Source organism: Chionomys nivalis, chromosome 17 (assembly GCF_950005125.1).
Source record: "Chionomys nivalis chromosome 17, mChiNiv1.1, whole genome shotgun sequence".
NCBI classification, from domain to species: domain Eukaryota; kingdom Metazoa; phylum Chordata; class Mammalia; order Rodentia; family Cricetidae; genus Chionomys; species Chionomys nivalis.
The window spans coordinates 26922879-26935447 of NC_080102.1; the positions used below are offsets into that span (position 1 = coordinate 26922879).

A 12569-nucleotide genomic window follows, 5' to 3' on the forward strand; every position below is an offset into this window, starting at 1 on the left:
GTGGCAGGCAGAACACCCAAGAATGTCTCACTTATCCAGCCAGTGAGCTTGTAAACTACAAGCCAATTGAAGCCTGCTTTCCTTTTAATCTTGTCAAAAGACAGGGGCCCACACCATCAGGGCGGCAGCTTGGCACACCCTTCCTGCTCTCTCTCACCATCTGCTGCCCATCTGTAATCCTTCTGAGCACACCCTCACCCAGATCACTAACTCACGACAATGGAAATTACTGTTTGGTCTCTGTGCTTCATCATGTCAGGAAGTCTCGGCCAATGTGTACACCCTCACAGGCAAGCTTTTTGCAGGCCATGAGCCAACATGAATCAACCAATAAGAGACTGGAGAAAGAGACTTTGACATGATCAGTGTAGTAGGTACAACATGGCCTGAGATGGAGGGAGTGATCTACATATATTCACAATATACCAAGAACATTCGCCCTTTCCCACAATACACCTGTACCTGGAGATGACTCAGATGTGCCTTGCAGCTAACACTCTAAATTCCAAAGACTAAAATGTTTACTTTGGTGAGTCACTGAGGTTAGATTTTAATTCCTCCTCCACTCCCTCCCTCCCTGATCATTATCCAGCCCAACTATTAGTCAGCCAGGAGCTATGGTTCCCACTGGGAATACAGATAAAGTATAATCCCACCCCCCTACTCATCCTTCCTGGGCTGACAGGCTGCTGAGACCCATGTGTAAGCAAGCCATCATAACACATGGTATTGCAGGGCAGTGAGGGGGACAGTAAAGATAAGTTTGGTGGGATTCTAATAGATGGCAAGCGATCTGAGGGTTAAAGGTGGGGGTGAGCTAGGCAAAAGAGTTCCATGAGGGGACTGCACCCAGGCTAAACTGGAACCCACGTGAGAAACGCAGCCTATATTGATACCCACAGAATGTAGCCTGGACAACACAGCCTAGGGGCAAGAAGCAAGACAACTAGGCAGCCAGGATGTAAAGTGGGAGGTCTAATCTGTCGAGTGACAAAGATGGAACAGTATCTGAAGTTCTGTGGGAAGACACTGGTGGGCACACGGGCATGTGCTCATGGACTCTTTAAGGAAATAAACACTAGTGGGGAGATGGGGATACGCTCATGGACTCTCCAAAGAAAGACACTGGCAGGTAAGTAGGCATGTGCTCATGGACCCTCCGTGGGAACACACTGGTGGACAACTGGGTATATGCTCATGGGAGATGAAGACATCACTGACCACTAAAACAGAAACCCAAATTCAAATAGGGACGCAGTGCTGGAGTCTTGCCTCGCAGCATGGCCTTGACTCTAGACATGTGGCCCTGGTTCCCTCCAGCGTGCCAGCAGTTAACTGTTTGGAAATGGATGCCCATGAGAGTTTGGATGGAGCTTTCTAAAGACTGGAAATGAAGGATTTCAAGTCAGGACAGGATCAGTTTTCTCCTCGTATCTCCCATTACCATTTGTTGTCAATACTTTCCCATTAATCCTGCTTGCTTGATTCAGTCTCTGAGATGCATGTGCGCTGGCATTCCCAGAGTTTTGGGAAAACGGCTTCCAAGGTCAGTGTCCAGTTTGTAAACTGATCAAAAAATTCAAAATTATCATTTGATTTAAAAATATGTTCTGGCTTTCTGGGAAGAATGGAGACAGATGAGTGATCCTGAGCATACAGATGTATATTGGTCTTCCTAGGGTGACCTACCAGTATACCACATTCCAGTCACCCACTGTTATCACCTGCCTGGACACTCTGGACCCTGGGATAATGCCCATGGAATAGAGGGCCATGAGGAAACATGAGGCAGTGGTAGGAACTGCCCGAGGAAAGTCAGGAGACCCAGACTCCAACTCTGCTACCTAAATGGAGGACTCTCATCACTATATACAGTGGACAGCCACCTTTAAGTGAGAATGTCAAGGTTGTCCCCACAAAAAACTGCTTTGGAAATAAGTCCCACCATGGCTGGGTTCATTCTGAAGAATTTACAGACAGACATCCCAGTTTGTTTGCTATAGAAAGAGCAGCACTGAAGTGAGAAAGGAAGTCGGGGCACCCTCACCACTCTCAGAGGTGTATCTCAGGTCTTGAAGTGCGGCCACTGCTGCCTGTGTCCCCTGAACATCTTCTTCAGCTTCGGTGATGTAGAGGTATTGGGTGGAGGGCTCCTCAGGAGTCTCTGTTGCTGGCTAAATAAAAACGTCATTGTCTCAGCATCCCTCCAAAAGAATAACAGCAACCCCCAAATTCCAGAATGAGATAAACACATACAGGAGAACAGTGCTTCACAGGTCACTGGCATAGCTCTCCTGAAAAGCTATCTGCTCCGACAAATGCCTTTTCCCAGAGAAAACATTTTCTCTCGAGGGTCAAGATGTCAAGAGGCTACTTTGAGTGGAAGCTTGTTTCTCCCCATGCTCATGATACAAAATGAAGCATACTGTTCATAATGAACATAATTGAATATATGCTTCTATAGCCTCCTCCCACTGCTCCTAACACTGTCTTTTATCTGTCCCTTACACTGAGGTCTTTGGCCATGCAGCTAACAGAGGCAAAGGAACAGCCATGGGAGAAAGTAGGGAGAAAATGCACTGTTCCTTAGCATGTAAAGTACGCACAGGTCCTACCATTCAGTAGGAACCCACCGAACCATAGCTATTGACATGACCATCAATTTATTACACATAGAATGTAGAGGGGCATATTCAGCAATATCAGGCTATGTGAGGGGAGGAGGGGCTGAAGTGATGTTCAAAGATATCTTCTCCCTCAAGGGGAGAAACAGAGAAAGCATATAGTCACAGAATGAGGATAAAGATCTCTTTCTGAGAAGGAACACAGCCAATAGCTTAAGGTGTGGGCCATGAATCTCACCCATAAAGAACAAAAGGTGGTTTTTGGACAAAATTTATAGAATAGTCCACATTATATTCTATCAATATCCATCAGCCACTGACACAGAGATTAGGGTAACAAGTAATTGTCCTTCCACAGCCAACTGGCCAAACTCAGATTATACCTGCCTGACACGAAGGAGACACCTAGTAAATATCCAATGAATGCAGAAATTAATAAGAAGAACATTTCCCCTTCTGAATTGCACTAAGCAGCATATCAGCCAACTCTGGACCCAGGGGCCTTAGCTTGTGAAAGAGCTGTTTTTCTGGGGAACACAGGTAACAATGACATTCAGTAATGCCTCTTCTAAGTGACAACTCAAACTACCAGGAAGTCAGTGTGTTCGCTATTCTACTGGTGGCCACACTGTGCCCAACTTCCTTACTGCTTAACTGCCTAATTAGAGAGGCAAGGGCATATTTTCATGTGTACTATTTCATGAGGGCCATAGCTCTGTTAATAGTTCTAGAACCTGCTGGAAGTACTAACTGAGATGGGAGGATTTCCTGTCAGGAGTCAGTATTCCAATGTCTGTTTCTTTAGACGACAATTTCTGTAGCGTGAACTTAGGAGTTGAGGAGTTTAATGATGGCACCACCTATGGTGATGGGACACTGAGGATGCCATCACCAACACCACCACAAAGGGCTTATCTGCCACACGAGCTCCAGCACTGTACATGGTGTTCCCTCCGTCAGCTTTTCAGTCTGCCAGCCTACTGTATGGCGAGAACACTAAGGCTACAACAGTTAACAGTGGCTCAAGGGCAAATGCCATAGACACAGAGACAAGTTCAAATTCTGTCCCTCCAAACTTTACCCTTGTAAGTCTTAATTTATAAAAAGTTTCAAACACATATAGAAGTAAAGAGGGCGGTATTGTAAGATGACAAAAACGTATCTGTCTTGTCATCTCAAACCTGTCACTCAATCACCTGATTTAAACAATTATCAACTCATGATCAGTTGTGCCATCTACTGATGTAAAGTAGATGTGAAGGCCACAGTGTACATTTTGAGGTCAGAGGACAATTTAGCAAAGTTGGTTCTTTCCTTCCATTTTTGTCTGGGTTCCAGGGATCAAACTCAAACCCCCAGGCTTATACAGAGCATGAATTACACACTGTGCCATCTTGCTGTGGCTCTACCCCTGATGGCTTTGAAGCAAATGAGAACCATTGTTTCTCCACAAGTATTCCAAATGAGGCTAGATGTGGAATTTTCCACATGTGGGTGGTATACTGATATCAAAAGCTTTTAGAATTTACAGCATTGAGGATTCTGAGTTTTTGTTTTAATTAGGGATTTTCATCATATAGATGATGATAATAACAACAACAGTAAGCCACATGCATTCCTAGTGATTCTTTGACTCGAAGTTGGCACTAAGGCTCCATCTAGCTTTGGCCTCTGCTTATTGTAACATCTTCTTCCAAGAGTAAAATCACAGTTCCCTTTATACACAGAATGTTCCCACACTTGCTCAATTATAACACACATAGGAAATAGTTTCAGAAATTAGGCATAGTCCACCAGATTATAGCACTCATCAGTTCTTTGTCTCTGGCCTTAAGGTATCCAGCAACACACTGTTTCCATAGTTACTTGTTTCTGACTTTAGTGGAAACCCTCTAGTATTTCCAAATGAAATAAGACACTGGCTTATGGCCAAGACACATACATTTTTGTCATCTTAAGGAGCACCCACTAAGCTCTACTGAAGTTGTATAACAGGTGAACAATGCTTTCTGTTGAAAGCCTTTTTGCATCTATGATCATTCCATTCTTCCCAAGTTCATGGTGAGCTACATAAGCACACATTCTTCTATAGAGCCACGATTTCCTTATATTTCAAAGTAATCTCTACACTGCCATAGTGTTTCATTATTTTTATGTGCTATGAATTTTTTCAAAGACCTTACTCCCGTGAGTTCACAAGTCAGCTGGGGGTGACTGTGACTGCCAGAGAGGGATGAACCTTGGCAGTGTCTGGAAACAGCTGACTGTCTCAGTGAGGTCCAGAGAGGCAGGGTGATGTTATTGGTACCTGGTAGGAAAATGCCAGAAATGTTGCTAAACTTCCTATAGGGTCCAGACAGATCCTCCACAACAAAGAATTATGTATATCAAATATCAATAGTGCTGAGCTTGAGAAGCCTTGTCTTGAGTGACTGCAATCTGTCCATGATAGTGGCATCTGGTAGCTGTTGGCTCTGGGAATGGTGACAGATGCAAATTTCTAGGGAAACAATCAGTGGGTAGGACTAGGAGCTTTGGGTAGAGGAAAAGAAGAACCTGGAGTCAGGAAAAAATAAATAAAGACTGGAGGTCTTTCCAGTTCTCTCAGAGAAGACAGCAACAGAACATTTGCCTTCTACTCTGTTGAGAGCAACATTTAAATGAGGGTTTGTGAGCTGGAGAAGCAAAGACAACACTCCCAGAAAAGCTCAAATAGACTGGAATGAGATTCACATAGGTGGCACAGATCTCACTCAGAGGGACCCAGAGCTATGACCTGAAATGGCTGCAGATTTCCAAAGAACACATCCAGTGCTCTCCAGGGCAGACTGTGCCCAGCACCTGGGCTCACCTGACTTGCCACATGTGTTTCAACATGTTGAGATCATACCACACCTAAAGTGTTACCTCCAATTTGGGGTCTTCATCAATTTCCACTACCTTCAAGCCATGTTTGTTCTTCAAGTGCCTATTGAACTCCCATTTGGTACCATACACAAAGTTGCAAACAGGACACTTCAGACCACCTGCAAGCAGAGACAGGAAAACAGCAGTGTTTACAGCAAGTAGGCATGTTGCTGTCTCTTTCTGTCCAAACATGGAAGAATCAGCAAAGTGCTTTACTTTGTGTCCGGCACCTACAGTCACTCAAGCTTACCTTAGCACTGAAATAAAACAGCAATGGTATATCAGCTTTCAGTGGAAAGATTCTGGAACTTAATACACTTTTCTTATTTATTGAATAGGCTTTTGCAGAAAGCCTAATATCAGTTTGATATCTTAAATGCCAGAGAGAAACGAGCAACATAATCCCCTTGGCCAACTGGATTGCGGCTAAAATCAATCTTTCATGTAGTTATCTGCAAAGAATATTTTTTAAGTCACTAAAGAGCAGAGGTTGATTTGTCAATCTCCTTTGCCCCAAATGCTTACTTACAATCAGATGCTCAGTTCTCAAACCCTTTCCAAGAGAAGCTAAGTAGCGAGCATAAATTCCCCCGTGAGTTTCCCAGTAAAGAGTAAATTAAAAAGCCGTTCACATCCTGAAGTGTCCCTGTTTATTGAACCAATTAAATTGTGCACATGTTTCAGGCAGTGTTTAGATGCTTTAATTGGGATAATGTAAAACTCAAGGTAGAAAAAAAACAAAACAAAACAGTAAGGTCACAGAAGAGACTTAAACTAAAATTAAAGCGGAAGTAGCATTAAATTGGAGACTGGCCACCAATTTCTTAGCAGGAGATGCAAGGTCTAGCCAGAATAGGCTAAGTGCAGTCCCCATGCTAAGTGACCAGTTCTCCAGGCCATAATTGGGCCTCCACATGAGGCTGGGTCCAGGCAGTGGATGCCCTCAACCAAAGTTCCCCTGCTGACCTTCCTCCATCAGAGCTGTCAAGTCTCACCTTCTCCTGTCCCATGTTTTCCCAATGATAGCCTTTGTTCCCTAATCTCACCCTTAGACTATCTCCCGAGAGCAATGAAACTCAACATTAACTTCATGGAAGGCCTGCTCTTCCCTGCCTCCTTAACTACTCTCTCTGCATTCTGTTTGCCTTTGAAAGTCACAATGTTCACTTAATACTATCTTGCTTGCTCTTTTAATCCTGCCTCATGCCATAACTGCCACAGCACATGTCCAGATCAGTCATTAACCCAATGGACACTGTTTTCCTCCTATAACAATAACAATAGCAGGAAGAGTAACACATATCGACTCTCTGAGTATGCATGTCAAACACCTCAGACATAAGGTATGCTCACTTCCTAACAATACTGGCATGATTACCTCATTTTAAATGGAGACTTCAGACTATGAAGTAGTATTTGCCTTAAGCCAAGGTTGTAACCAGCTTGAGTTCTGTGAAGTAAACAACAACGGTGGCCATAATTCCAATCAAATTCATCCTGGACAGAATGATACCCTCACTCTCCTCTCAAGATCTTTCTGACTCAAATATCTGCACCAGTTTCTTACCTTTACTCTTAATCATGAAGCCTGACAAGTGATCATTTTTATATCCCTGACATGAGCATCAAGTGATGCCCAAAAGTGCCCCATTTCTCCAATGCCTCTGTGAGTTGAGCGAATCACAGGGATGCTTATATTTAAGCAGCCAGAAGCTGAACTGAGAAGTATGTCTCAGGCTGTCATATTCATTTATTTACTGCTAATTTCAAGGAATTCTGTCCTGATACTGAGTTTGTCTGAATAAATTTTCTAAGAGCCGGGTTATCTCAGGGGCCCGCATCACCCAGTCTCCTCCTCTGTCACATGCATCACATGCATGCCCTCTCCTGAACCAGCTCCATATGGGTGGAATCTGCACAGAATATGGTCTACAACTGGAGTTTCTTGTCTATTGCAGAACTGGAAGCTAACAGTACGTCCCTTTCCACCTTCATTGCTCTTCAGTTCCCTGATCCTGGGCAGGTTTAAGAGAATAATACAGCAGAAGCAAGAAAGAAGAGAAACAAAGCTGGTGACACTAGACACCATCAGAAAGACCAGGAAGAAATGGACATCAAATTCTTAAATTACAAAACATTCTACAAATAAGGCAACTTCTTAAGTAAATGCTTGTTTTCAGAATCTCAAAAGCACTACTCTTTTGTAGACAAGACCAAATGCATTGTTCTTTTTTAGCCAGGAGCATAAGTAAACTTTCTTTTAACCACCCTCGGTGGCTTGATTGAGAAATGTCCCCACAGACTTGGGTATTTGAATACTTTGTCCCCCAGCTGGTGGTGCTGTCTGGGGAGGTTACAGAACTTTTAGGATGTGAAGCCTTGCTGGACCAAGTACATCATAGGGGGCGGCTATGCAAAGGTAAAGCCTTGTCCTGCTTCCACTTTTCTGATTCCTGCCTGTAGTTGAGGTTGTGATGTCTCAGTTCGCTGCTTCAGCCACCTGCTGCCATGCCTCCCCCGCCATTATGGATGTTCCCTCTAGAACTGTAAGCCAAAATGAACTCTTCCTTCTAGAAGCTGCTCTTGGCTGCGTTGCTTATCACAGCCACAAAAGGTGACTGACACACATTCCCTGTAATCGGGTAGTAGTCATCCACCTGCTGTCTTCCTCCATGATCATCCTTGAAAAAGTGCCCTCAGTAAGACCTTCCACCTTTGCTCATGGCTAGACCAACCCTGCTTTTCCCTGAAAGAGTTAAACACAGCAACAACCAACAGCAAACTTCCTGAGGTCAAATGAAAGCTTCACAATGAAACTAGAATACTATTTTAGGGAAAACTAATTCAGGGAGAAAAACAACCTCAGATTATGTTTAAATTGAACTTAATATGATAATGCCCAGCATTAATTAAAACTTCAACCTCTGCCATACCAACTTTAATTAAAGAACAACAAATAGAATTATGTAATCTCACCTGAATGTATAACTATGCCATTTAATTGACATCAGAGCAGAGAGAAATAATTTCTACTTCAATTAATTAATTTCTTAGTGTGCACAGTAAAGGTCAATAGAAGGCTTGGTGAGCTATTCTCAACCCTGGCATTAAATGCTCAGTAAAGTTGCAAAGGGCCAACCACAATTTCCTCACCTGGACTCATTAACCAAGAGAAAAGGTAGGGGGTTAAGAAGCAACTTTAAAAGCTCACCATGGCAGCCTTGCTCTTTACAGAATCCAATCTGCTGGACATTTAGAGGCTTTCCAGACATTAAAAACCTTCTTTGTGGTGCCTGATGTTAAGGAAGATTCCATCTCATGTTCAATAACATGAGTCTAGGAAGGGCACGGAACATGAGGCGGGCAGGCATATCGTGTGAGTCTGGCAGACTTACTTACTCTCTTCTACTAAGGTGAAGATACCAATCCTCATATCCTCATGAAAGAATACAGCACAGTATGCAGACTATAGGATCCCCCAAATGGGTATTCTAACCGCTGGAACATGTGAACACATGCATATCTAAAAGGGACTTTGCAGATGTGATTCAATTAAGGACTCTGTAGTGAAGATCATACTGGGACATGGAATGTATCTAATATAATTGAAGGGAGCCTCACAAGAACAAAGAGGAGAGGGTCATCATAATGATGCGATATGAGAAAAACTCCACTGAGCATCCTTGAGTTCGAAGGTTGAAGAGAAGGGACCACAAACCAAGTTATGGCAAAGCCTCTAGAAGCTGGACAAGGTCAGAAAGCAGATGTTTCCCTACCACCTGTGGACTTGTTAGCATCTCTACTTCAGCTTAGTGAGCCTTAGTTTGTGTATCTGACCTTTGCATCTGAAAGATAACAAACCTGCACAGTTTTAAGTTATTTGCTATAGTGGCTTTGAGAAACTAGTACAAGGCATTCAGGGATTGGAGCAGCATGAACTCTAATTGTTCTTAATAATAAAAACCCAGAGTCAGCTATTAGGGGGAAAGCTGAGAGATCAGAGAAGCAGTGCAGCAGCCATTAGAGAGACCTTTTACCTCTACCAATGCTCATAAGGAAGGGACCATCCTGTCCTTGGACCTTCCCCAAAGCAATGTGCTTATCCTCTCTGAGAGGGGATGGGGGTTGGGGTTGAAGGGTGGATGGAGGGAATGGGAGGAGGGGAGAGAGTGAGAACTGAGATTGGTATGTAAAATGAAAAAGATTAGTTTGTTTTGTTTTCTTCTTTTTAAAAAATGGAATAAAAGAAATTAAGTAAAATATACTCTACTAGATGTGAGGAGCTAGGAGGAATTCATGGTTATGTTTTAATGGTCACATTAACGTACTTCCATGTCTCATATTTCTACTTTTATATTCATTCTTTTGGGGATTAACTCCCATATAATAAACTAATTGTGTGTCACCACTCCCTGGCCTCTAGGGGCTTAACTCTGCACTCCCATCTTCAGGCAAGCTTTATCTGTTACACAGAAGCAGCTTCATTAAGGAACTTAGATACTGAATAGTTTAAATTTACAAGATGAGTAAGTTAAATATGGACTAGGAGTTCCTGCAGATATTCGCATTTTCTGTTGAATAAGAAAGTTTTACCCCTAGTGACCTGAAGTACTGCTAGATCACACCTGGTCACAGGACTCACGGCTATCAGATCCTGTGCCAAACCCTAGCCTCCCTCGGATCCTTGAGAAAAACAGCAAAGGGAAACTACAGCAGAGGAAACAAGAGAAGTTTATCATTAGCTGGCTGGTATCCTGAACTCTAATGAGAAGTCCCTGGTAAACACACCACTAGAAGCATCTACCAGTAACTCATTGAGTCTGGATTTTAGACATTTTAAACATGTCCCAAAATTAAATTGATGACTTTTAGGCTATTTAAGAGCTTCTGGATTTTCTGTTACACTATTTCCTGAGATTAGCATGAATAATATGATATGCATGTGCTCCCATGGATACAGATTTACATTTTTCTAATTCAGTAGTTCAAAATAACAAAGACTTCAGCAGAAGCCAAAAATGAAGCCTTCCTCACATACTCCTGTCATTTCTTCTCTAGTCGTGATTATCTATTGTCACTTCAGTGACTCTCAAACTGGGGCTCCAGAGAGGGCTCAGCCACTGTGAGAAGCAACTGATGGTCCTCCCAGGACCTTGCTTTCATGTGGAAGGGAAGAATTCTTTAGCCACACCATCAGAACACAGGTCCCTAAAAAAAGCTGCCTAGTCCCCATGCTACTGAACAAAAGATAAGCAGGTTTCATCTCAGGTAGGAATACCAATGAGTCCACGATAAAATCACCTAGTTTAATACTGAGTTTCAGAGACTGGGCTGCCCACACAGGAGAGGCTGAAAGACATGTGCTTAAGGAAACCTGTAGACAAATATCGTAGCTTCGGGTATTCATCAAACATTTACTTCATGTCAGAAAATAGCTGGAACTATCAGAGAATAAGAGCTAATTTTTGCAACTCCTGTTGAGGCAGGTATTAGCTTCCCCTGGGATGATTCTGAGCAAGATCAAGTTCAGGGAAGATAAGCACCTGTTCCAAAGGCCATAATGTGCAGAGAACCCAGTTAAGGTCTGTGTGGCTCCTAACCCTATGTACATTCCAGAGAACCTAGAGAAATCTGATAGGGTGCTTTGTGCAGAACAGACCTTTGCTAAGTCTCTACTTAATCATATCACACGCCTCCTAGAAGGGAGCTATGACTTCATAAAGCCTGGCACCAAATCACCTTACACACTTCAGTGCCTATGGCTGCTGACCTAGTCCTTGAGCAAACTTTAATCTGGCATCGGTGAAGGGGCAGGAGTCAGGGGACTTCCAGGTACATCTTTCTCAAACAGCACAAAACATACATTTGTATAGGAGAAGACTTCAAATCCGTACTGATGATCAAGTGAGAACTTAAAGAAATCTACCTTCAAATGAGATGCATATATGTTACAAGCTGGAAATAAACTGCTTCATGTAATGCTTAGGAGAAGTCTAATGTCCAAATAGTACCAAAATAGTGAAGACATATTTAGGTGTCTGCTTCTTCAACAGCCCTTAAAATGGGAGTGGTGGTAGGGTGGGGATGGAGACACATGAAAGATAATGATCAAGCACCAATCTTCAAAGCTTAAATATGAAACTCAGGCCCTGCTAGGAAATGCCAATTGATTAGAGAGCCTTAGAAAGTTAACAGAAAACTTGAGGAATAAAACAGTTCAAGCTCAGCACAGCTTTTACAAAGCAGTGATGAAAGCCTAAAAGCAGTGATAGCCTCATCAATCAGATCCAAGGGCCTGTCCCACCAGCCATACTGAACATCTATTTTCTGCCAATCAAATCCAAGAGTGTGAAGGATGTGAAAACTAAGCCCCAGCTTCTCACTCATTATTTACGGTGACTCTAAGTCAAATCCAACCTCCCTTGTGATTCCTGGACATGACAACTCTCGTAAAAGGTAAGGCAATGGAGACTAGTGGTACAGCTCGGTGGTAAGGAGCTCGCCTAGCACGTGCAAGGCCTTGGGCCCCATCCACAGCACAGAAAGGGAAAGCCCCAAGCAATGGTTCCAGAAGTTTTAGATATCTTCAGAAAAGAAAAGTAAATCCAAGAACAAAAGTGTTTTGAGCCAGATGCCACTGAAAAGAATCCTCTCCACCCTCATGGCAGATGTTTCTCAGTAGTTAAGAAGTCCAGCAAGTTCAGGCTAGGTGACTTGCCTAAGACAGCACGGTTCAAGGGAAGAAAACAGATTTGAGCCAAGATCCTCCCTTTCTGCTGCACCATCCTGCTCCTAGAGCCATAAAACTTCTCCTGAGGAAAACGCAAGGCCCATGTTCTCTCTTGCACTCCAATACCTCTCTGATGGATGGCTCTGAAAGGATCTGAGTCTCAGCTGCTCTTCTATTCCTGATCTTCTCTGTCACCGGATGCTGCTGGATACAGACAATCCATTCGTATTACATGGAGATGCAGGTCTAGGCAACTCAGCAAGTGATGCCTCGTTCTGATGGGGCGGGGGAGGGGGGAGTATCCCTGG

General features: G+C 43.2%; 1 protein-coding gene across 3 annotated transcripts in view; it reads right to left on the minus strand.

Annotated features, from left to right (window-relative positions):
* The window catches only part of Zfat (zinc finger and AT-hook domain containing), a 170288-nt gene that overhangs the window by 17533 nt on the left and 140186 nt on the right, over nt 1-12569 (minus strand). For 2 of the 3 annotated variants that reach the window (XM_057792634.1, XM_057792635.1), the window contains exons 13-14: nt 5532-5650; nt 2048-2174 (exon numbers count right to left, since the gene is read on the minus strand). In XM_057792634.1, coding sequence (XP_057648617.1) covers nt 2048-2174; nt 5532-5650 — 246 coding nt within the window. The remainder of the gene's footprint in view (nt 1-2047; nt 2175-5531; nt 5651-12569) is intronic. The other variant, XM_057792636.1, reaches the window with a different exon arrangement.